We start from the raw sequence: 23,627 nt of genomic DNA on the forward strand, positions 1-23,627 counted from the left end.
ATTGCATTCTGTGTTTTGTGAAGTATATATTTATAGCTACATTACAATATAGAATAATTGAGGTTATAGTGAAAGTTAGAAAATACATCATAACTATTTTCTCATATGCTTATTTGTTATAAATTGTTGAATTGTTTAACTTATTTTTTTATCCTGAATATCTTCACACAGCACGGAGTGAGCTGTTATCAGTCATTTAGTGAGCAGCTCTTCAGTGCTGGATTTTCCTGTTCATAGTTACCTATTCATACAGTTTTACAGCACATTATCTAATCCTGGATCTACAGCAGAATTACCTTTGCATTCCTTACAGCTGTAGCATCTGAGCACTACAGAAATACTAATTTACCTTCACAACCCTCACAAAGATAATGGAATACTAATGCCCTTGCCATTTCACAGAAGACAGCTGAGACACAGAGATATTAAAGGTTTTCTCATTGTATTAAGGTTATCAATTTAAAAGACACAATTTAGTTTTCCAAAATACTTAAAAATATAGCATTTGATGTTGGAAACACAGCTCATATTGTCTTTGGGTGAAGCAGTAATCACTTCTGAATATCAGAGCCTAAGACATCAAATTGAGTAACCAGTGAATGAGACACACATATTTGGCCCCTGGCTATAAGTACTGTGGTTAAATAGCTTGAAAAAACATATTTTGCACACAGGCAGAAGTCTCAAGGAAACAATAAAGTATGTGAACAACCTCATAATTGCCCCTTTTTTTTGGTTTTCCATGCTATCTAAAGACATAATTTTAGGGAAGACTTTTAAAACCACCTGATAATGCAGAGCTTTTGTTATATTGATGTATATTTGGGTACATTATTAGGCCTTTGAGTCTTCAGACCTACTGCATGTTCTGGTGCCATTTGAGAAAAAAAAAAGATTAATTGATAGAAACTTTGGCTTTTCATTTGAATCAGGAACAGCACAAGAGTGGTAAAGATACCTCCTATCAGGAACATTTTATCACTGCTGCCAGAATGGTTTTCTTTTATCCTTCTGCCCCTAGTTACATCCTCCGTCCCCACATTTGTCAGATTTCCATATTCCCAGACCCTTCATTTGTGCCCTCCACTTCTCTCAAGGTGTTCTCACTGTAGTTTCCTGGCACAGCCTTTATATTTAATGTATTACACACCTGAAGATGTTTCCCTGATGCTGTCCTGTCAGTAGGACAGATTCCTAACTAAACTAGCAAACATGGAAGTTGGTACCAGCTTGCAAAGTGTATATTCACAAGTAGTGCAAGTGTCCACCCCAATCTCACCAGTCCAGTCCTATCTTGCATTAGTGTTAAATCTCTCCCCTCCGTAGTGTTTGGCTGAATAGGGAACAAGAAAACCATAAATTAATGCATCATAATCTTCAATTTATTTATTCTTGCAAAGCATTTAAAACTTCAGAGATTTCTTCCAGGATCTATTCTTAGCCAAAAGGCATTTTTTCATTATCTTTTTGCTGCTAATTGGAACAATCATTACACATGATTCAACCGTAATTTCTCTGAATTTTAATGAAGTGTTTGCCAGTGTAGTATAACAAAACAGCTCCACCTTCCCTGCAGATTTTCCTAACCTCACCTCTTACCACTATGAGATCCTCTTCAAATAAACTAGCCTTTACCAAGAAGCCTTCCTTGGGGGATGGAAGTTTCATTGGATGAGTAATGGAAGGCTCATTCTGCTTGTGATTGCATCAGAACAGCACATGCAAGGAGTTACAAGAGCTTGACAGCTCCTCAGCAGGCTACTGGAAAATGAGTTACTAATTCCCTGTGGGACAAGAAGTCCTCTAACCACAGCTTCTTCCAGGGTGAGGTAGCTTGGCCGTCAGCAGGCCTGGAGAAAGTGTTACACCACCAGATCCTAACTCAGCTGGCAATTGTTCTTTGAGGACAAGAACCTCAGCAAAAATCCCAAGAGCTCTTGCAAGGTCAACAAACAGTACGTGTGATGGGAGACAGCTTAGCTAATAAATTGAATAAATAAAGGCACCACTGGAGTAGAGTTATGTTGCAGGCCTTGAAGGCTACTCTTTTGGTGAATATCTGGCAAAGAATGCTGCTACTAAGTGACCTATTTTCTAATGACATAGTGTGTGTGTTTTCATACTCATTTATGTATATGTGGTTTATAACTATAGTAAGTAAATTGCTGAAATGCATTATATGTACTAGGAGGTGCTGCCTCTTGATTACAGATGATCAGCTGTTCTGAAAAGTCAGCACATTTTTGAAAGCTGTGCCTATGCAGACAAAAATCTGGTGTAGTAGTTGGGATAACTATACAGTTTTCTGTGTAGATTTTAAATGTTCAGAGTTCAGTGGTTTAACTGTAATGCCATTTTTCTTTCAAAATACGTTGGTGGTGTGCTGAGGTTAAATTTCAAATATAAGAATCAAACATGCCTATATTTTATAATGCAAAATACTATTGAGCAGTTAACAGAAAAAAGTCTTCAAGTGGTTCCCAGTGTTTGCTGTGTTAGACAAAACCAGTACTCCTTGCAAATAGTTTGTCAGCTGAAGTAGATAAGTAGATAGTGTTCCACAGAAAAATCGTATGGTTTCACCACACAGGAAACCAGGTTGTCAGTCTGTATTAGCTCGGAGATCAAAAAACTACAGCAAGTAGCTAAACTTGGAAACCACTAATTAAATGAGAATAACAGGATACATTAATGCACTTCTTGCCACATGAGTTGATTATTTTGTACATTTTTGGCAACTAAAGAAAAACTATATTTCTTCCAGATTTAAGGTAATAGGATCCTAGGAGAAATAAGCATTCATCATCAGGCCTGTGGGAACAGACCTCAACTTTAACCCCACAACATATTAAAGGACTATTCCTTCTCTTTCTATAGAAACTAACTATTTAAAACTTTTAAAATTCCATTTACATCACTTTACATGACCCTCTATCTTTTATATTCAGTCTGTTACTGGAATGTACATCTAATTCTTGTCTAATACATAGAAGTGAACTATTTATTGCTTAAGCATTAGATATAGATCATTAGGTGAGGAAAAAATATGACCATCTTGTTTTAATAGCTTTTGAATAATTACTGTCTTTACCTTCTAGTCCTTCTTCTGGATTTTTTTTAAAATCACCTCTCTTAGCTATAAAAGCTGTCTTTTTGATGCAGTCTTTCTGGATGTAAATGATACAAAACATGTTTATGAAGTACAGCTTCATACAAATTGCCTTAAAATACTTACACACCAATTATAGGTGCTTTATACTGAAGTCCTCTTTCCCAACTGGTTTCTTGGGAAGGCATTGGGTTAGATGTGAATTAATGGAGGTCCTTCATTATTCATCTTTATAAATAATTTCTGCAGAAGACAATATCCAAATAAACTAAGCAATGTGTCCGTCCCACTGAAAGATCAAGTGAGAACTGGTGGGTTTCTCTTTCATGCCAGTCCCTCCACACATGATTTGGGCTCCACGAGGGACACAGCAGGGGATCTAGGCTTAGACATAAAAAACAATAATCAGAACTGCACCATGGCACTCTCTCCAGCCTTTTTTCCCCACTGTTTGCAGAGGCAACAATTGTATCCATTACCAAGGTCAGTGGTTTGGAGAAACCTGGAAAATAGCAGCTACCAGAAACCCACTAGAATAATATCTCCAGCAGGTGATAGATTAGTTGGAACAAATTGGAACCATCGCACTTCAGCAATCCTGGTTTCTTTCAAGCTGTTTTAAAAATGTCGTCATTTTAATACACAATATCAGCCCTGAGGAACAGTCCACAGCAGGTTAATTTGAATCATATGATGTATCACTGCCCTCAGCTGACATGAGCTCCGTTCCATGTGTGAAGCCATAATAAATCCATTCCCAACCGAGGCAAATTCCCTGTGAGAAGGTGAACTAATCCAGGCCTCACACTGGCATGTTAGCCCTCCATAATTGAAAGCAGGGCCACCTGTTCCCAGCACAGTTAGCCTATAGAGAGAAAATTAGCATTAGATCAGATACTTAATATATTGAAAAATCATTCATACTACTTGCAAGTTCAGCTGTGTGCTGCTTAGCATGACATCATATATAAACCTAGGAATGTGCCCACTTGATCCCAGTTTAACAGTTTTGTTAACCATGGTGTTTGTTAACTTTGAAAGGAGAATTTTTTGATTTAATGAGAGCTGACACGTGAGAAGGGGAACTAGCCAGGGTGCAGACTTTTCTAATTAACTCTGGGTCATTTGCAGAACTTTTGAGCTTTCTAGTAGGTTTTTTTTCCCTTTGCTCTTTTACAAACAAGTTTTTAAAGCACTGACACTGTAGCCATGAAATTATATTTATTTGATTAAGAGGGCAAAGAGAAATATTCCAAACAGGTGTACCAGCCTGTAGGAATTGCTTTGGATTTGACACATCTATTGTCTGTAATATCAGTGTAATAATGAGTAAAATTATCAAAGTACCTTTCTAAAAGCAGTGTCTACAACACTTACTTTAAATTTAGTTTCTTATATGCCTAAGTACTGAAAATGAAAACTGCACAGTGAAGCCACATGGATAAGTTGGTAAATACTTTCTTTTAATTCTTTTAACACTTATTTCAAACATTTGCTCCATTTTCTGAAACCTTCTTTTCTTCTTTTTTTTCCATGTGTGTCTTAATATAGATGTATTATTCAGCAGCTAAGCAGAAAACAGAGAGTTAGTATTTATGGGTTCTTTTCTTTTTCTCAATTGTGCTCCATGACCTGGAACAATTTATTTCATCTCACTGTATTGTGCTTCATCTTTCCTGACTCTCTGTTGAGAGAGTTAATGTTTCCCTTAGCCAGGCTTTTCCTTTCATGATAGTGCCTCCCGATGCCCCCATTATAGTTTTTGGCCTCACCACCCAGCCCTTGACACATTTCTGAGCTGTATTTGGTAGCTGCACAGTTGCTTAATTTCAGTCAGCATCTACTGACTAGCAGTAACCCTCCATTGTTTATTAACCTTGACCTACAACAATTTATCCTGGTTTACTTGTGACAGTTTTAAAAAAAAATGAATAGAGTTGCATCACTCTGAGCCTTGCGTGAGATCTCAAAGCTGGGCACTGGCTAGCTGGAGCTGTTAATGTCTAAGTGTCACCTTCATGTAATGTCAATGTCGTACTATGTCATGGAAGTAGGTGTTGTTCCCCCTGGGGAGCACCTGGCATGGCTCAGGGTGATTAAGCTCCCTGAAGGCTGTAGTTTGCCATATTGGCCTTGGAGAGCTCTTTCTGTGGGGCTGCAGCACGCAGACACCAGTAGGGAGAAATACTGAGCAGTGACTACCAGTCTCTTCTAGACTAACTGGCATCTGTCCCACAGAAGCAGAATGCAAGATGGACTGCAGATGGCCTCTGAAGCCTTGTCTCAAGTTTCTTCCTCATTTTCCCTTGATCCAAATTGAGAATGATGAATTAGAGGATAAAAACAATTCGTTTGGATTCTTCTTGCTTTTCAATTTCTCTTAATTTGTGTCTCTTTTGATGCCTGACCAGAGACAATTGAGAACAGTAGAACTAGTCTTCTCTTTACATGTCTCTTTCCTATTTTTATAAATTTAATTTTTGCAATTCAGCCATTACCCTGTTGCTGAAGGGCCACCCTGACTCCAAATCAGGATCAGAGCTCAAGATTACCTTCACCTTCCTCAGATTTCCTCTGTTTAAAGTCCCTACATCAGGATGGGTGGCTGAGGGAGAAAGAGTATCAGTGTTGGTAAAATGTTTTATACCATTGTCTGCTCCTCTCCTGTTGAGGACTAGGAAATTAAATAATCTTAAGAGTTTAGGATAAATAGTAGTTTCTTCTATAGAAGTACTCTATATTAAGAAGTTTAATATTTTACAGCCTTCTTTTTTACAGCCGCCTTGGAGTTGGGGAGAGTGAGATCCATGTCCAGCCTCAAGGAGAAAGACCTGTTTTTTTCTGTATTAGCTGTAAGAAGTAAAAGATCCACTGCTGAATGAGAGTTATGGAAAATGAACAAATTCTTAGAAAATGGCATATTTTTCTCTCTCACACTTCAACATTCCTCAGTCTTCGAAAAGATCCCAGTCTTATAAATGATAGAATCATTAAGGTTGGCAAAGACCTCCAAGATCTTTAAGTCCAACCTTTGACCTAGCACCACCATGTCAACTAAACCATAGCACTAAGTGCCACGTCCAGTAATTTCTTGAACACGTCAAGGAATGGTGCCTCCACCACCTCTCTGGGAAGCCCATTCCAATGCTGAACCATCCTTTCAGTGAAAAAATTCTTCCTGATGTCCAACCTGCACTTCCCCTGTCACAGTTTGAGGCCATTTCCTCTTGTCCTGTCATTGGTTGCCTGGTAGAAGAGGCCACTCCCCACCTGGCTCCAATCTCCTTTCAGGAATTTGTAGAGAGTGATGAGGTCCCCCCCTGAGCCTCTTTTGCTCCAGGCTAAACACCGTCAGCTCCCCCAGCTTCCATTCATAAGATTTACTCTCCAGACCCTTCACCAGCTCCATTGCCCTTCTCTGGACACGCTCCAGCACCTCAATGTCCTTTATCTAGTGAGGGGCCAGAACTGGACACAGCACTCAAGGTGCAGCCTCACCCAGTGCCCAGCACAGGGGCCAGTTGCTGCCCTGGTCCTTCTGGCCACACTATTGCTGATACAGGCCAGGATACCACTGGCCTTCTTGGCCACCTGGGCACACACTGGCTCATCCTCAGCTCCTGTCAACCAGCACCCCCAGGTCCTTCTCCAAGACGCAGCCTTCCAGACACCCTTCCCCCAGCCTGTAGCGCTGTATGGGATTGTTGTGATGCAAGTGTAGGACTCACATTTTGCCTTATTGAACTTCATAGACTTGGCCCATTGATCCAGCCTGTCCATATTCAGTTTATGACTAATTTTCGTGGCATTTACTTTCTGGTATTTAAGATTAAGAAAATACTATGGTAGTTTATTAGTCATAGAAGTAGTAACATTGTGTACATTAACTTATGTCATATATATTAGAATAAACCCACTGACTTCAGTAAGAGCTGGAATTTATCTGGAGCAACATGCTAGGAGCTTTTGTTATTTTTGTATTGCTTATTCTTCCTTAACCCTCTGAATAAAAAGTCCTTTTGAGTAATATCATTATCCCAAGTTCACAGATGAAAATTATATCTTCCCAGTACAAATTTGAATGTTATGGAGAATAAGGGTAAAATATTCATAACCCTGATTTTTTTTTCTGAAGCTCTAAGTAATAAAATGTCAAAGAAAGAAATTGTTTCAGACAGAAGTTTCAGAATGCTGCTCATAGGTTTTCTTTTATAGTTGTTATGATTTAGTTCAAACAGGCCATATTGAATCCATTGGGTTTTTTGTAATAGATTTCAAAATACATAATAAATGTAAGTAATATGATGACTAATGGGTCAAGTGAAGTTGGAACTTTTAAAATGAGAAAATAGCTGGAAACGGTTTTCAGGAAACTATTCCAGTTGATTTTTGGTCCCCCACAAGGTGTACATTAACATAAAACTCCATAGAATCGCCTCTGGGACCTGAATTCCCTCTCTGATTTCATTATTCCAAAGTGTTTCTTTTTTGTTCACTGTTAAGTCATCTCCTGGTGTGGTGGGAGCATATAATAAGTGTAATTTATTTATATTTATCTAATCTCCTTTTAACTCACTAGTTGTTTCATCATTCTGTTTCCTAGTAGCTGTTCAGAAAGTTGTAAAGTCTAATTAGAAACTAATAATTGAAATACATGGATTTACTGGGTAGTCTAAAGAGAAGTAGTGAAGAAATTGAGGAAGAGAAAGAGCAATTCAAAGTCTACACTCAAATGCTATACTGTAATAAAAAAATTGCTTTGATACCATCTAGTTCAGTTTGATTTAAACATAACAGAAGTAACTCACTTGATGCAATCTATTTGTAAGCACAGTAATTTTTTCACTTTTTTTTTCTGGAAATAGATAACAGCTGGCAAAATAAATTACTGCTAATATGTCTTAAATCTAAAGAATGCATTGGGTTATAATTTTGGTAGCCAGTCACTGGTAGGCAAAGGAGAAGCTCATGTAATTGAGGAGTTAAAGGCAGCTTTGAGCTACCTTTTGCACTGTCTTGATTCTGATGTAATTTTGGACAATTCAAAGAGTTAGTTGAGTTACAGGAAGACTGTGTTTTCCTACAGGTATAGAATTTGCACAGTGTTATGTGCTGTTCTTCCCTAGGTGTTTAAAATAATCTAAAAAAACCATTACACTTGGATTTTGCACCCCAAATATTTTATTCCAGTTGAATCTGAGTGACTCTTAAATTGCTTTTTAGCCTATTTTGACTCTCGTGAAGCTGCTGAACATCTATCTTAATCAACTCCTATAAATAGCTCTTCATATTTCATCAGTTTGCATTGTTCTGTCCATCACTTAAATATATTTTCCTTAGTAGGAATGTTAAAGTTTCTTTTACATTACTAAGGATAAAGTGTAAAAGAGGTCAAAGACTAAAGATTGCTCAGTTGTGGTGTTTTTTTTTTCTTTTTGAATGTTTTACTTAAAATGCCTAAGAATCTCTTTACATAATCTTTAACCAGTTGTAAAAATAACCTATATCATTATGAGATAGTTAAAATATTTGCAGTGAAGGTTCCAAAGTTGCATTTCCTGCAATTATGCTTCTGGCTGCCACCACATTCTGTCAGAGCTGATTTAGTGGATTATAATAACATCATACAAAACTTTGTCAAGTTATCAGTCATGACAAGATTTTTCTGTGACGTGCACAGTTTCCAAACAGAAAAGAGGGAAGTAATTTGCATTTCTCTGGTGTCCTGGTGGTCCTTTTTTTATTGCCTTCTTGGATGAGTGGCCAAGAGCAGTGATAAATCACAGACCCAGGTGCCAAGTATGTTCCAGCACTGAGCTGCACCAGCACCCTGTGTCTTCTCTGCCCTGGCCCAAGAAAGCTCCAAAAAGAGCTTCTGCCTTTGTATTTATCTCCTTTTCAATCTTTCACACTCAGTTTGCTTTTTGGATTAAGCCCTTGACACCTCTTGTGTCAACTTATGTCTAAGAAGATTTGGGGTGTCAGGGAGCTTTGTTGTTTTTTTCCCTCTTCTGGGCTCTATTACCATAGGAAAGTGTTGGCAATTGTATGTGCATTAGATAAAGCAGTTAGATGAGAAAGTTGCCATACCAAGGAGTAAGGGTCCTCCTTTACTAACTTAGAAACTTAATTATTTAGCAAAAACAATAAATAACATCTATTCTATTTTACTCCTTTTTTGCTACATTACTAAATGAGAAATTTAAGTTGATAAGGCAGTTTGGGGTTTTTTTTAACATTTCATTTTAAAAACAGTCCTTTTCATTTGAATATTGCAGATGAATTAATGTCATAGTGTCACATGGGTCTCTACTTTCCTCCTAACTCCTTTCTCTATCCAAAGGAAGGAGAGGCCCAATCATGTCTGCTTAGAAAGCAGGCAAATCTTGGGATATTCCAAGTGCCAGGAAGGGTGGGGAGTTTTTTGAAGTGTTATGACATTTTTCTTCCCATGGTTTTAATTAAAAATGTCAGTATATAAGGATTTTGAAAAATCTTCTAAGTTGATCTTGTGTGGTTTTGGATGCCTGAAAATCTTCACAGAATCACTGAGGCTGGAAAAGACCTCTGAGATCATCAAGTCCAACCTTTGACTGATCAGCACCGTGTCAGCTAGACCCTGGCACTAAGTGCCACGTCCAGTTGCTTCTTGAACACCTCCAGGGATGGTGACTCCACCACCTTCCTGGGCAGCCCATTCCAGTGTTTAACACCCCTTTCCAATCCTGCTTTCTTCTAATGCCCAGTTTCCTAGCTTTGGTACTTGCCTTTCTACTAGGCTCCGATATTAGCTAGTGTTTTGCCAGTTCCTAGTTCAGTGTGGAAGGCTTTCAGTGCAAGAGAAAGCATTTTCAGAAAACCATTAATTAAAATTAAAAGTTACTGTTAAGATAGTTTTTCAGTCTTTAATTTTAGTTAGCTGTAGCTTGTGGAGTATTGCAAACATTTTTCTAACATTGTTTTGGATTTTTAAATTCAGCTATGACAGACCTTATACAGCCATTAATAAATTTCTCTTATATTTGAAGAAAATGTGCCAGATATTTTTGGGGCGAGGGGATCAGAAAAGTACTTTGTCATGTGCCTGTGAGTCTCTGAAGTCATTATAAACCTGTGCTTAAAAGCAGCTCTGAAACTCTGCCCCTGCAGCCCTTTACCGTTGGTCTAAAAAATTACCTAAAGAATGGGAGAATCAAGCTCATTAGTTTGCATCAATGTTAAGAGTAAGATGTGATCCTGGACAACTTGAAACTTCGATGAAATATTCATTAATCTGTGTAAAACCTTCAACAGACAGTGTTTCCTGTATATATTTATAGTGAAATTCAAAACTAAGTAGTGCTGTTTGAACATTTAATCTAGTTTAGATATATGCACAGAATTTTAATTACTATTGGTTCATGGGGTTGGAGCAGTGGCAATCAAACAAAGGGAAAAGCACTTTTCCCCCTAACCAGAATAGCTGTCTCATTACTGGTTAAAAACAGAATTTGAAATGAAAAATCCTAAAAACTCAGTTAAAAGCTGGATTTCTGTAAGGAATTGTTATGTACTGATACTGCAGCACAGAAATAAGTTTCAGCCTTCATGAAGTCCTGCTTCCTATCTGTGAAATAATTTTTGGTAATTCCTACATTTCAGTTACTAAGATATCGCTATTAACAATGTTGTTCATATTAATTGTGATTCCTAAAAATTCTGTGAGTCTTTTAGTAGTCTGAGAAATACCAAAATCCTTTTTGGTAAGGAGATGAAAACATTTTTAAAGTAATAATGATTTTTTAAAAAATTTAAAAACAATAAATTATTTCAATCTCTCTGGAAAATGAAGAAATCTAAACATACCTCAGTGTTTGTATTTGCTCTTTATTTCACATTTCATCTTGAAAATGCATTGAAGACTGCTGCATATGAGCTGTGTAGGGAACAACAGAATACACATGTTATTCACTCATTTAAATGTGTTGAAAATGTTCGCTGTTGGCTTTGGAGTTTAGTCAAGTAGTTCTTCTGGATATAAAACTCAAGAGAATGTGAAGTATATTTTTATTCTGACACAAAAGAAGTAATGTATGTACCCTCCTACACACTCAAATAAAGTGTGTGTCTTTCGGATAGCTATGGTGATCCCTGGGAAGAAACAAGGAGATTAAGATCCACATTGTGCCACGTTTTTTCCTTTAAAACTGTATATAGTGAAAGTTGCTTATAGTATTTTTCATTATATTTTAATTCAGATTTATTGCTAAAAATATTGTTTTGTTATGTTTTAACATTGATTTGGTCCTTTTAATGAAACATGGTGGAAATATTATGGAAAAGTTATTTCCACTCAATGCCTAATATTTGCACACAGCTTGAATAATTGCACTACAGCTTATCATATTTCTTTCTCCAATTCTCCCCTACAGCTGACATAAATGTGGACATATCAAAACCGTTGAAAGCAAATCTCAGTTTTGCCAGACTTGACCAGTTAAACCAGTTCTTGAAGAAAATCATAACCGCAAATGACGATGTACCCAGGAAGGAGGCTGCTCCATCAGCCGGCATTATTCCAGATGAGGATGTCACTTTTATATCCAGACACCCCAGTACAAAGGACTTGCTACCTGCAGTGCACACCAACACTGTGCAAAAGGCTTCAGTGCAAGAAAACTTGTGGCAAGCCCTTTCCTGCTTCCAGAAAATTTCCATTCACACCGTTCAAATGGTTGTTTTGATGGAAACCATCCCACATCCCAGCAAACCTTGTTTGTTAGTCTCTTTCTCAAACCTCAGTGGAAGCCTGAATATTAAAAGTGGACATAAAACTGCAGGTAAGAGGCTTTTTTTAAAGTTGGAAGTGCTACTGGTTTGTCTAAGTGGTGGTCTAATGACCATTTCAAAGTGTGGGGCATTGCAGGGAACTGCTCTAGCCAACATCATAAATCCACAATAGAAAATAGCAAATCCCTGATAGACTCTATTACCTGAGTTTTCCTTTCAGTGAGGCAGCACCCAAGAATGATTAATTTTGTCGTTAATATCCCCCAGCTTGTAATTACTAATTTATTGATGGAATTCTGGCTGAAATAGTGGTTATGAGAACCTCTCCTCTGGTATTCCAATAATTTAGCACATAATTCAAAGGGCAAAATTTTGACAGTTTTCACTCTATAACTGGATTTTCTTGTTAGGACCTTTGTTTCTGTCTTTAAAAAATGTAAAAATAATTGTTCAGAGCCCTGACAGGTGCTACTATGTAAATATTGGGTCATACTGTTATTCTCCTCCAGATTTATGAAGTTTTCAATTTTTACATGTTTCCTCTGCACACCTGAGAGTCACACAGGGAAAACAGGCACTCTGGCCTCAAATGAAGCACTGCAAGGAAACGTTACACCTCGGGTACAATTAACCAGATACCAGAGACTCATTTAAAATGAAGATATTTTGAGTGTCATTGTAAATTGTTTTATTAGTATTTCAATAAAATTAATAAAATGGCATATTTCCATAGTGTGGAGAAGAGCCAGATGTAGGTAGTTGGCAGAGTAGCTTGTGAGGTAAAATGGTCTGTAGCTGAGAGGAACAAGTTGTTGGCCAAGTGAGGTGGTGATTTATTTCTTTTTCATTAGAAATATTTTTTCCTCAGGCCATCAAGTTTCAGTTCTTCTTTATTGTTTTAAAAGTTAAAAATGAAAAATTTAAGGTTCATAGGACATGAAAACCCGTGAAGGTGCCGGGGCCTGAAACTTTTGATTTATCCATTAATAAACAGCAGTGCAGGCAGGAGCAGTGCCTGTGTTCCCACGCTTTTCCAGTCGGATCACAATTCTAGCATAGAAGGCACTGCAACTGAGTAAAAGCCTTTATAATGTGCTTCAAGTAGTTTTAGTTTTGTTTCTGTGTAATAATCCTCTTCCCTTCCATTGTTTCGCCTGTATCGTTTATGCGTTATCTGTCCCATGGTACATTATGGTGTCCACATCATGCTTCGGTATGTCAAAGCCGGGCCACTCCATCACTGTTCTATAAAGCAATTTGGCAAACTCACGCTGTATTTCACTTAACCCTGGAGTTTTCATCCTCCCAGAAGGAGGACGTACCTTGCCTTGCATGTTAAGCCTCAGAAACATTTTCAGCTACAAGTTCTGTTTCTTAATTCTTCTGTCAGTCTGAGGAAATCAATCTTTATTTTACGTGCTGTAAGCCATACATGAATCTTCAGTATGGTCACAGTCTGGCAGGCATTGTGAAATAAAGCAATACTGATGTCAAATCTAATGAAAATGGACATTAGTTATTCTATGTAAAGAACTTTCATAACCAGACAATTAATAGACATCAACAGACAATTTTCACTTTTTTTCCAGTTAAAAATGCTTTATCTCTACTTTATAAAAAGAAAAATACATCTGCATGAGGTTTTGCATACTGTTGTGATGGTGCAATAAATTAAGTTTTAATAAGAGCAAAAGACACACTTCCACGAAACTGACTGAAATTGTCAAAAAAACATTTAAGAAATTGCTTGGATTTTTTTTTACAGTTTTTAATCTGAATTTAAAGTGCTGATAGAAACCAAAGTGGAAATTAGAACTTCAGGAGAGAAGATAAAATACTTAGTGTGGGGGAAATGGTATCTTGTGTTAAAATCCTTTAGAAGAATACCACAGTTGCTAACTAGAGTTGTTTTATTATTACAACGTAATTATGCAAGCTAACTCAATTTGTAAAAGTTTGTAGCTGTGTCTTGAGAGGAAGGAGCATTTAAATATCTCAGTTCTTCACTACTGTTCTTTTTATAAAAGGTTTTATAGATACACCTTTTGAGCTGAACAGGGTTAATGTCAGAGTTTTTTTAATAGAATGAAGCTAATATGTGAATACTTCACTGTGTCTTTGATTTTACAGTCAAATAACTATTGTGACCATCTGCAGCAGCTGCATTTTACGAATTATTTGCTGAACCAAGCTAAGCGCAATGACAAAAGTAGTCATCTCAGATGTACTGTTAAAACGGAGGAAGAAAAAGGAGCACTGCTTGCCTTTTGTACAGTATGGCCATCTGCTGTACAGATGTTATTATATAGAATGACTTCAGATACAATAATTGTAGAAAATTTTCATTAAAACCTCAACAATTTGCACTTGTTTACTTGAATCTGCATAACTCCCCAGTGAGACAACACAATACGCTTGGGGTTTCTTTGGTTCTCACTAGCTTGCTCTTTGATCCTTTTTGATGTGCTGACTTTAATAAACATAGTTAAAAACACTGTTCAAAAACATCATGGAAAAAACTACAAAGGAACAATTATAGCAGTAGAAACTACTCTAATCCCTTACTTACGCAAGCTATTTTTAGTGAAATATGGTTTTTTACACGTTTTATGTGGCAGTGTTTTATAAACAGTGTAAACGGCTCCTTTTCCAGATGAGTTTTAATGCAGGAGATGAAGTTGTTTTGTAAGGAATCCTATTTGCTAGGAATTACTGAACAAAAAAAACCTTGCAAGAATATTTATTGTCGGCATTTTTCCTCCCTTACAGGGGGAAAATAAAAGTGCATGACCTTGTGTATTGCTTTCATTTCTTTTCAGCTGAAATTAAGAAAAAAGCTTGCTATCCAGCTTTTTTTTTTAATTATCAGTTTTCCCTCTAGACTTTACTGGTTTAATCATGGAAACTACAGGCATTCTGGTTTCTTTTTTCTTCTTAATTTCTTACAAAACTAAAAAGTTTTAGCTTCTGAAAAACAGAGGGGCTAATTAGTTGAATGATTTCATTCCAAAAAAATAAATTGTAAGTGTTGAACACTCATATTGCAGTTGGATCAAACTAAAACCACTCTATCTCTATATATCTGCTGCGCTGTTGTTCAACCCCAAACCTTTAGTGTGTCAAGGGACTTCATTTTTTGGACATTTTTCAGGTTTGAGTACAACAGTTACTTGTAATAACATGGTTACTATTTCTGTTAGAATACTTATGTTCCTCTCTGTACTCATGGTTAAATACTGAGTATTTTGGTTTTAGTAAGGTAATACTGTTGTAGACTGTGTTGCTGTGTACTGGCACAAAACAAAAAATAATAACACAAAAACCCTCTTTAAAAAAAAAACTACTTTAAAAGAGGTTACCATTATCGTTTTCCTGATGCCCTTAAGGGTAGAACTTTGTCATACTGATGTTCATTTTATATTTTGTGGCTTGGAGTTACAAGTTAAAACTTGTACCCATTTTATACAACTAAATACCAAACACTTAATTTGGCAGCTTGTTCGTACTATTGATGAAAACCCCAACTCCAAGAACTGTTTTTATACTGGTTCAGTGATTTTTGTCCTGTGAAGTATGTGGCATCTTCTGTAAAATGCTTAGAGCTCTAGTCCCATGTACCTAGTCAGATCTGAGATCACTTGGTACTGTGCTTGAGGTGTGTGACTCCTTAACTCTCTCACATTGTATTAGAACTAAAATAAGTTTTAGCAAGAAATACTAGAAAATAGAATGCAATTTTAAACATATGGCTTTCAGTTAGTTTAGGTTTGTTGTTGAAATTAGCACTACCTACCTGCCAAAAGAGCAGATAAAGCAAGAGAAGTTGAGGACCATTCTTTCCACAAAGTGAAAGACAGCGAGAAGCCTGTAACCTCTCAGTGGAGCCTTATTTTACTCTGGCTGAACATGGGAGGGAAGTCTTGCTGTTCCGCATCTGAACTGAGAGAGTTACAGACATAAAATATTCCAAAGATCATACACAGAATTCCCCAGTCCTTTGTCCCATATGTAGAGATGATTACTTTAGCATATAAATAAAGGGGAAAAAATAAACACTAGTTGAGCCTATGATAATTGCAAGTATTTTTACTAAACCTGAAAATAATTACATACTTGAGATACTTTACAGAACTATTAGAAATTAAATGCAGATATGAATTGGTATAGAGCAAAGACCAAACTTCGTTTTGGAGTTAACTAACTCCCTCGAGAAAACTCTGCTAAGGCGTTGTCATAGCCTTTGTATGCTGCAGATATGCAAGCTATCCCATGGAGAAATAAAACTTTAAATTAGATATGACTACCTAAAATAATATGCAGCAGTAACAAGCCATTTACAACACCCAGAAGGCGTTTGTTACTTTTAGAAAGAAATATAAACTCTTTCCAACACTTGAACAATAGGAAATTAATTCTCTGTCAGTAAAAGCCAGAGGACAAACTAAATATTTAAATGGCCACTGAGGACTGAGGTGGAAGTGCAGCTTGTAGACAGCTATACAAATCACTAACAAACCTTAATGAATATTGGGTGTGGGCATCAGGGTCCTGTCAGATTTGACACTGTGTCCCAAGTAGCTTAAACACAACACTCAAGGAAAGGTGGAGACCTCATCAGGTCTCTAACATCTGGGATTTTATTTGTCATTTTGGCATATCCTGCAAGCGCAAAAGAAAGAGTAAAAGGGGATTATCCTGACAATGAAATGAGTTACTGAATCTTGTGATAATGAAAAGCAGAAGAATTCTAATTCCTTTCTATAGTCCCTGAGGTGGAGGTGCGTTTATAGTTCTGCAGGAATATAACGTAGTAGGGAAGAACAGATGGCCTAAAATCCATGAAACAAGACACCATCTAATCCCAGGACTGAGTACCACTATTAATCCTGGTCAGATTCCCTACTGATACTTTGTAATAGGGTTCAGAATTGCTACTGATGAACTAGCAGGTTAACTTGAGAGAGTGGAGTAAAGAAAAAGAATAAAAAGTTCATTGTAGGTTGTTTATTCAAGATAGTGTGCGCTAATTTTGTAGAACTGCATTTGCAGTTTGAGTAACTCAGCTTTAAAAGTATTGCAGATGAAATTTTCTTCAGAACAAATATGGTAGGGTTTTTAATCTCTTGAGTTTTTACTGTGAAATTGATTACCTATTTTTTGAGATTGGAATTTGTTTTGATAATGGGATCCCAGTGCTGTATGTGGCAGTAGTAGGTGATACAGTATTTACATGGAGGTCAATTTTATAGATTGTTTAAATTCATGAGAAAATAGATATAACAGTTAAATCTGAATGTTTTCTTTATACATTTTATGCTTTCTGTGATGTTCTTCCAGTTCAATCTTCATTTTTCAGTGTGAGATACAGAACACAGAGGTTAGACATTATTTCTAGTCTTAGGGACCAGTTCCTTAAGCTGTTTGAATTGTTGATATACTGACGTATTTCTTCTTTTTGTATGTCAAGAATATTTTTTTGGGATGAAATCACTAGCTTACTGCCCAGAAGAAAGGTGCAATTTTGTAGGAAATTCAGGTTACGCTAGCCACACGTTTCTACACGCTGCCTTGTGGTAGCTCAGTTACTCAGCTGATCATTGGTTGAGTGAGGGAACTCACTTCTCTGAAAACTAACCCAACAATAAAGAAAAGTTTGCCACAAGATTGACTCCTTCAGCTGGCTCACTGGAGAGGTACACTTTAATGACCATGCTGGCACAAATGAGAGTACAGAGAAGTATACAAAGGAGGAAGAATGGAAGGGAGAAGACTGGAATAAGCCTGGACTTGGACTGTCCTTGATCCTCAGGAGCCACATCCCAAGAGTAGAGGGAAATCTTTCTGGTTTGTGTGGCCCAGGTTTATCTGTCAAGCCTTGGACTTCCACAAGTATAATTGGCCGGGTTATAGAGGCCCAAATAGAGCTCAGCTGCTGCCAGGCACTATCTTCAGAATGGTTTATTTATAAAGAAAAGTTACCCTCTAGTTCATGGACAATTTATTTTACTAAAGCAGTTGAAATCCACTGGATCAAGTGTAAACCCAAAGGAGCAAGACATCAAAGCTGTAACTCTAAATCAACTTTGTGGTGATTTTATTGGGCTACATTTTGAGTGGCATCCCCTATTTTGTAAATCTTCATTTGCTGTGCACCATTCAGTGTCTGATTTTTCAGTTGTGCTAAGTATCTACAATTTCAAAGATCAGTGAGATTTGTAGGTACCAGCTATCTCCTGAAAATAAACCAAAGTTTTCAACCAGCCACCTAAAATTAAGATGTGAAAATCCATAGATCTTTTTGTAAATTGAAGCACATCTCCATGCCCATCTGTAGAACTTGAGTAAGAATGTTTAGCTGCTTTTCTGAAACCTGCTGATTTCTAAAAATAAAATGTTTATGATAAAAGAACCAAGTACTACTCATATCAATATAGCACTCACTTTTGACAGCTGGACTCACAGATGCAAAATGAACACTATTTTTGTTGGTTTATATTATGCATTTTTCTCCACTTAATTGGAATAACATAAGGCAATATCGAACTTTACAAATATATTCTAAATTACTGTACTCCAAAGACAGCCTGGACCAGTAATTAAAATCCTTTTGGATCTAAACTTCAATATGCCCTCTCTGATCAGGCATCACAAAATCCAAAATTACTAAATCACCAAGTGAATTGAGATTTTTCAGTTATTTAGTATGCAGTAGTGTAAAGAGCATGATGTACCTGCCCAGTTATTCTTTAAGGGAGATGAGCTCATTTCAAATAGATAACCATCTTTGACTTCTCTTCTGATTCATCACTGACCTGAACTCCATTTGAACCTTGTTAGACACAAAACAAGCAGGATTCCTGGCCTGAGCTATAAAATATAATTAAGCCCTTTTGAAATGATGTGTAAAAGAACATAGCTTTACCCCCACTATAACTACTACCACCACCACAACCAATAAAGTTAAATCAAGCACTGCCTGTAATGGATTAAAATAATAAATGTTCCTGGATTTTAGTGTTTGAAGTACTTGTAGAAAACAGGCTCCCAGCAGCCAGTACCGCTGAATGCATGGGGACATTTATTAGTGATGAATTCAAGGGTTTGGCCTGCTTAAGATCATTACTTTCTGTTTACCGTGTGTTACACATCTCATGTTTTTACAGAGCCCATATGTGTCCCAATGTAATGCTGAAAAACTCTCTTTCACTAAAGAATAGCTAATTGGTAACGTGTAAGTATTGTTCTCATGGGGAGAATGAACTATCATAAGATTCAGCTCAATGCTAATGAGAAATCCAGTGCGGTCAGTGGATTGTTAACTAAATCTCTCCTGGAAAATTGTTCTTTACTATGCCTCACCATTTGTTTGCTACTGCTGTTTCCAGACTTGAATAAATTGGCTGGCCCTTAAATTAACTGCAGTATTTCCCCTGTAATTATTTTCTTAGCTTTGTTACCCTTTCTTCTCAGAAGATGGTTTGTCAAGGATACTTGTCAACAGAGCATTGTAACTGTAGTATAACTACTCAGTATGTGATGTATATACAATTTTCTTAAGAGGAAAAAATTATGTAGATAGTTGTATCAATATATTAGATATAATGGCACATTTGCTTTTTCATACCTGTCTTGATGTCACTGACAATCTGAAAATAGCTACTGAAGTTACAGATATGAAAAGTGAATGTTTGGAAGCAAATATCACAGACTATTTTAGTAGAAGGCACTAAAGAAAGCCACTTGCTAATTAACCTTCAGCAGCCAGATTGTATATCTGCCACCCAGGCATGGAGGACCCCTGGGAGAGCCTGGACTTCTTCCTTCGGAGGGAACCACGATCCCTTGGGTGCGAATACAGTCGACAGGCTGCTGCTCTCAGTGAGACCACATTGTTCATATGCCTCTGAACCAGCACAGCTGGATCTGTGCTCTGGAACACACTTTTGCTTCTGAGCTGCCCCACATGCAGAAAAGCAATTCTCTTCATAGTGCTATTGTTTGTAGTAAAGCTACTAGCTTTTCAAAAGAGCCAGTTCAGTGCCATTTGCTACCTTTATTAAAATACATGTGTTTTCTTTTTCTTAATTCTCTTGTCCCCTTTTGAAGCTTGCCAATTAAAATCATGCTCTATGTTGCATTAGGTGGCAGTACAGTGAACCAAACAGCATTTGCAGCTAAGGAAGAGCAAATGCACAGGGAATAATAGGAGGAAAAAAGCTCCCTCTACATTTCTACTAATTTCATTTGGAGTTGATTGAAATATCATCATTGAAATGTTTTTGAAAACAGAAAGTCCATAGTTTATGCCAAAACATTGTCTTTTGCTTTGTTAACCAGGAAAAATAAACAGAACACTTTCTTAACACCTGTATTGCTTAAGCTCTAAGTGATCATTATTGTAAGGCAAAGATTGTTTTCATATATTTGCTGCATCTATTAAAATGGCCCAGCTCTTTCTTTTTCTATTCACACACATGGGTTTGTGCACACAGCAGTTTAACAAGGATGGAGCCGCCTATTTTTGACAAAGGCTAATGCAACTCTGCTATAATTATATATAAACCCTAATCTAACTATATGTAAAACTGCATTAGGGTACTCAGATTCTGTGAGATGTCTTTGTAAATCTTAGCATAAATCAAGTAGGTACTTAATGTTAGGAAAAAAAGATGTTAGAATATCAAAGTAAATGTCTTTAAGTAAAATTTTTTCACTGTTCTGTTGTACTGAATTCCACCTTTAATTTTGGAGCAAATTAATTTCTTGAACATGACAAGCAACTGCTAGCTATTTTTCAAACCCTCTGACACTATTTCCAACCATATAAAAATACTTAGATATTCCTTTTGAACATACATCATCATAAAGGTAGTCCTTCCAATAGCACACAGAAGCCTGGTCTAAGTTCTCTTTTGCTCCATTAGCGTAGATGCATTTTGTGGTGCTTTTGTGTTTCTGGCTGGAGTCTGACAGGGGAGGGCTGGCAGCATTTTTTAAACACTGTCCAAAGCAACTGCTTTGTATTTATTAGTCTCTTGGAGGAGTATTTTAAAAGTCATGAAACTATTTGTTCCTTAAAAGTAAATTATTGCACGTACTGAAAAGTGCATTGGTGTCCATGAGCCAAAATCCAAACAGCACAAGTTAACTTCTACATGTCACAGCAATCATTTATGAAGATATATTTGCTTCTGTGTGCTGCCATCTCAAGTTCACTTCAAATGGAGACTTTGATTTAATCTATTTAAACTGAAGGTGGACTTCTACAATAGAGGTTTGTGAGAGATGCATTGAAGGACTGACTGAGAATAGTGTGTGGGAAGGCAAAAACAGGGGAAAATTATTTTGCATCTTTACTTTTCTGAGGTGATTGTTTTAGTCATGGGAAAGCACTTCACTGGCTGAACATACGCTTTTATGATTTCCATAGAAATAGTACCCTATTGAAACTTCTCTCAGACACAGAGATCTCTTTATTTACTATTGCTTTTTAAGGTTTGTGCATACTTGCTCTTCATTTGTTTTCTTTAAGCTTCCTCAAAACATCACTTCATGCAAGTTTGTCTAAATACTCTCTCCGTTATATTTTTTGGACAGTGAACAGTGGTTTTTATACTGAATCACTTCATCCCTGAAAGGACATGCAGATACAACTGCTAGAAGGGACAAGGATGTGATTCTTGTCGACACAAGAGCAATCTGGGTCACAGCAACAAAAATAAAAATTTCTTACTGAGTTCCTGAGCTTTTCCTGGTATTTGTAGGACACAATCCATGGATGTGTCTTGTAATATTTCATGTATTGAAAGCTAACCAACACTTCCTTATTCTTAATTGTTTCTTCATTTCTCATTGTTTGCTTAGCATTTGAGAAAGGCACTGCTGATTTTGAACAAGCAGTATTATGTGCTGAATGCTCAGTTCTGCTTCTAAGCTGTTGGATATTGTGTTTTCTTTGTACTTTGTGGAGCTGAGATGACAACACAAAGAGACTGCAAAGCATAATCCTTCCAAGTGTAATCCCAGTGAAAGAAAACATAAATAAAACCACTTGCATTCTGGCATTCCTTTTCCCCTTTTGTTATTTCTGCAACTTGGCACATATTCTAATAAAACTATAGGAAGAACATTTCTCTATATTGAAGAATTGTGCAATAGTTACCAAGAGTTTCTTCTCTGTCAAATCAAAATTCCGTATAAAATATGAAAAAAAATTAATTTCCAAATATTGTAGTGCCTCTTTGATGCTAGTTTTCTTGATTGTCACTGAAATTCAGTGTCACAACCCACCTTGACCAATTTCTGTCCCATAAGCCTGTTGCCCATGAGAGCAGATGCAGGATTTCAGAAGCCAGCCTAAATAAAAAACCCCAAAGCTAGAACTCCTTTCCCAGTCAGTGACAACAGTCCTGTTGATTGGCATGGGACAATGGTTTGTTCGAGCCCTTGATGGTTCTTACTAAACTCCAGCTGCTCAAGGGAGAGATGGTTTAGGTTTGTGGTTCCTACTCAGGCTGGACACAATTCATTGTCGTTATTACTATGGGGACTGCTGGACCACCTTCCTAGTGGTTGCTGGTTTAAAAAAAAAATCCAAGAATTTCCTTCCATTCCAAAAAATAGTTTTAGTATTATGAAATCGTAACCCCCAGGATGCAGACAGACTTCTTCCCTGTATACTAGGAGAGGTTCATAGGAGAAGTTTTACTGCATGTATTCAAAACAGTGAGTTGTATTTTGGGGGGATTTTTCAACCAGCAAAGTTATAAAAATATTAAATGAAACTGTACCTTGAAACACCTGTGTATAAGCCTTAGGTGTTTTTTTAATTTTTTTGCCTTTTGTAAATTTCTATTTTTAATTAGAAAAATAAGCTGTGAGCATTATAAAGTATGGTGACATCCAGTATTCAGGGTGAGTCTAAGTATTAGCACCAAAGGAGATAAAAGTTAAGCCAACCTCAGATGTAGTACTTTCCCTGTAAATATACTAAAGAAATAGAGATATTAGGTATGGCTTATTTTATTAAACAGTGATTTGCAGTCAGTTAAATTAACAAGAGCTGGGATATTTCTAGGTGATGTTTCTGTCTTCAAAATGTTTGTGTCTTTAATGAGAGTATGTAAGTTCTGTCATAAATGTAATCTGCCATTATCATTTTTAGGTTTTATGAAGCTATGTAAAGTACAAAAGGTTACGATATGAAAACTTTAAACTCTTTTCTCAGGAAATGTACATTATATATTTTGAGATAAGCATTTGTTTTGAGTTATTTGAATTGAAACAGTACCCTTCTTCTTCTTCTGCTAAGCACTCCTAAGTCTAGCAAGGTGCTATGTTATAGTAATTAACCTGGACAAAAGCAGAGGGAACTGTTCAAAATAGCTATTTCCTGTCAGTTTGAAATATAATCAATTGAAGCAGCTGTTCTTGTTCTTAATAGACTTTTTTGAAAAAAAAATACTATAGTTTAATGAAAAATGTCTCTTCTTATAAACCTTAAAATACAATGCAAAAAGTCATAATGTTTTGGCAAGTAGTTCTTTGTAAGGAATGTGAATGAGACATACCTGCTCTGTAACTGCAACATGGTATAAAGCCTGGCTGATAGTGTGGGAAGAGCAAGCTAAGTAAAAACCAGGAAATTTTTTAAAAAATTACAAATCTTGTTGCCCAACTGTGATGCCCTTGCTTGGAGAGGAGAGTGATTGTCCTCACAAGTATTTCCATGAAAGTCAGTGGGACTACT

The 23,627-nt window shown here is 36.7% G+C and overlaps 1 protein-coding gene across 9 annotated transcripts in view; it reads left to right on the forward strand.

Annotated features, from left to right (window-relative positions):
- Positions 1–23,627, forward strand: part of VPS13B (vacuolar protein sorting 13 homolog B) — a 434,575-nt gene that overhangs the window by 328,877 nt on the left and 82,071 nt on the right. For 8 of the 9 annotated variants that reach the window (XM_069005219.1, XM_069005215.1, XM_069005221.1 and 5 more), the window contains one exon: positions 11,521–11,928. In XM_069005219.1, coding sequence (XP_068861320.1) covers positions 11,521–11,928 — 408 coding nt within the window. Of the gene's footprint in view, positions 1–11,520; positions 11,929–14,008; positions 14,175–23,627 lie in introns of those variants that run through there. The other variant, XM_069005224.1, reaches the window with a different exon arrangement.

The sequence above is a fragment of the Aphelocoma coerulescens genome, chromosome 2 (assembly GCF_041296385.1).
Source record: "Aphelocoma coerulescens isolate FSJ_1873_10779 chromosome 2, UR_Acoe_1.0, whole genome shotgun sequence".
Lineage (NCBI taxonomy): Eukaryota > Metazoa > Chordata > Aves > Passeriformes > Corvidae > Aphelocoma > Aphelocoma coerulescens.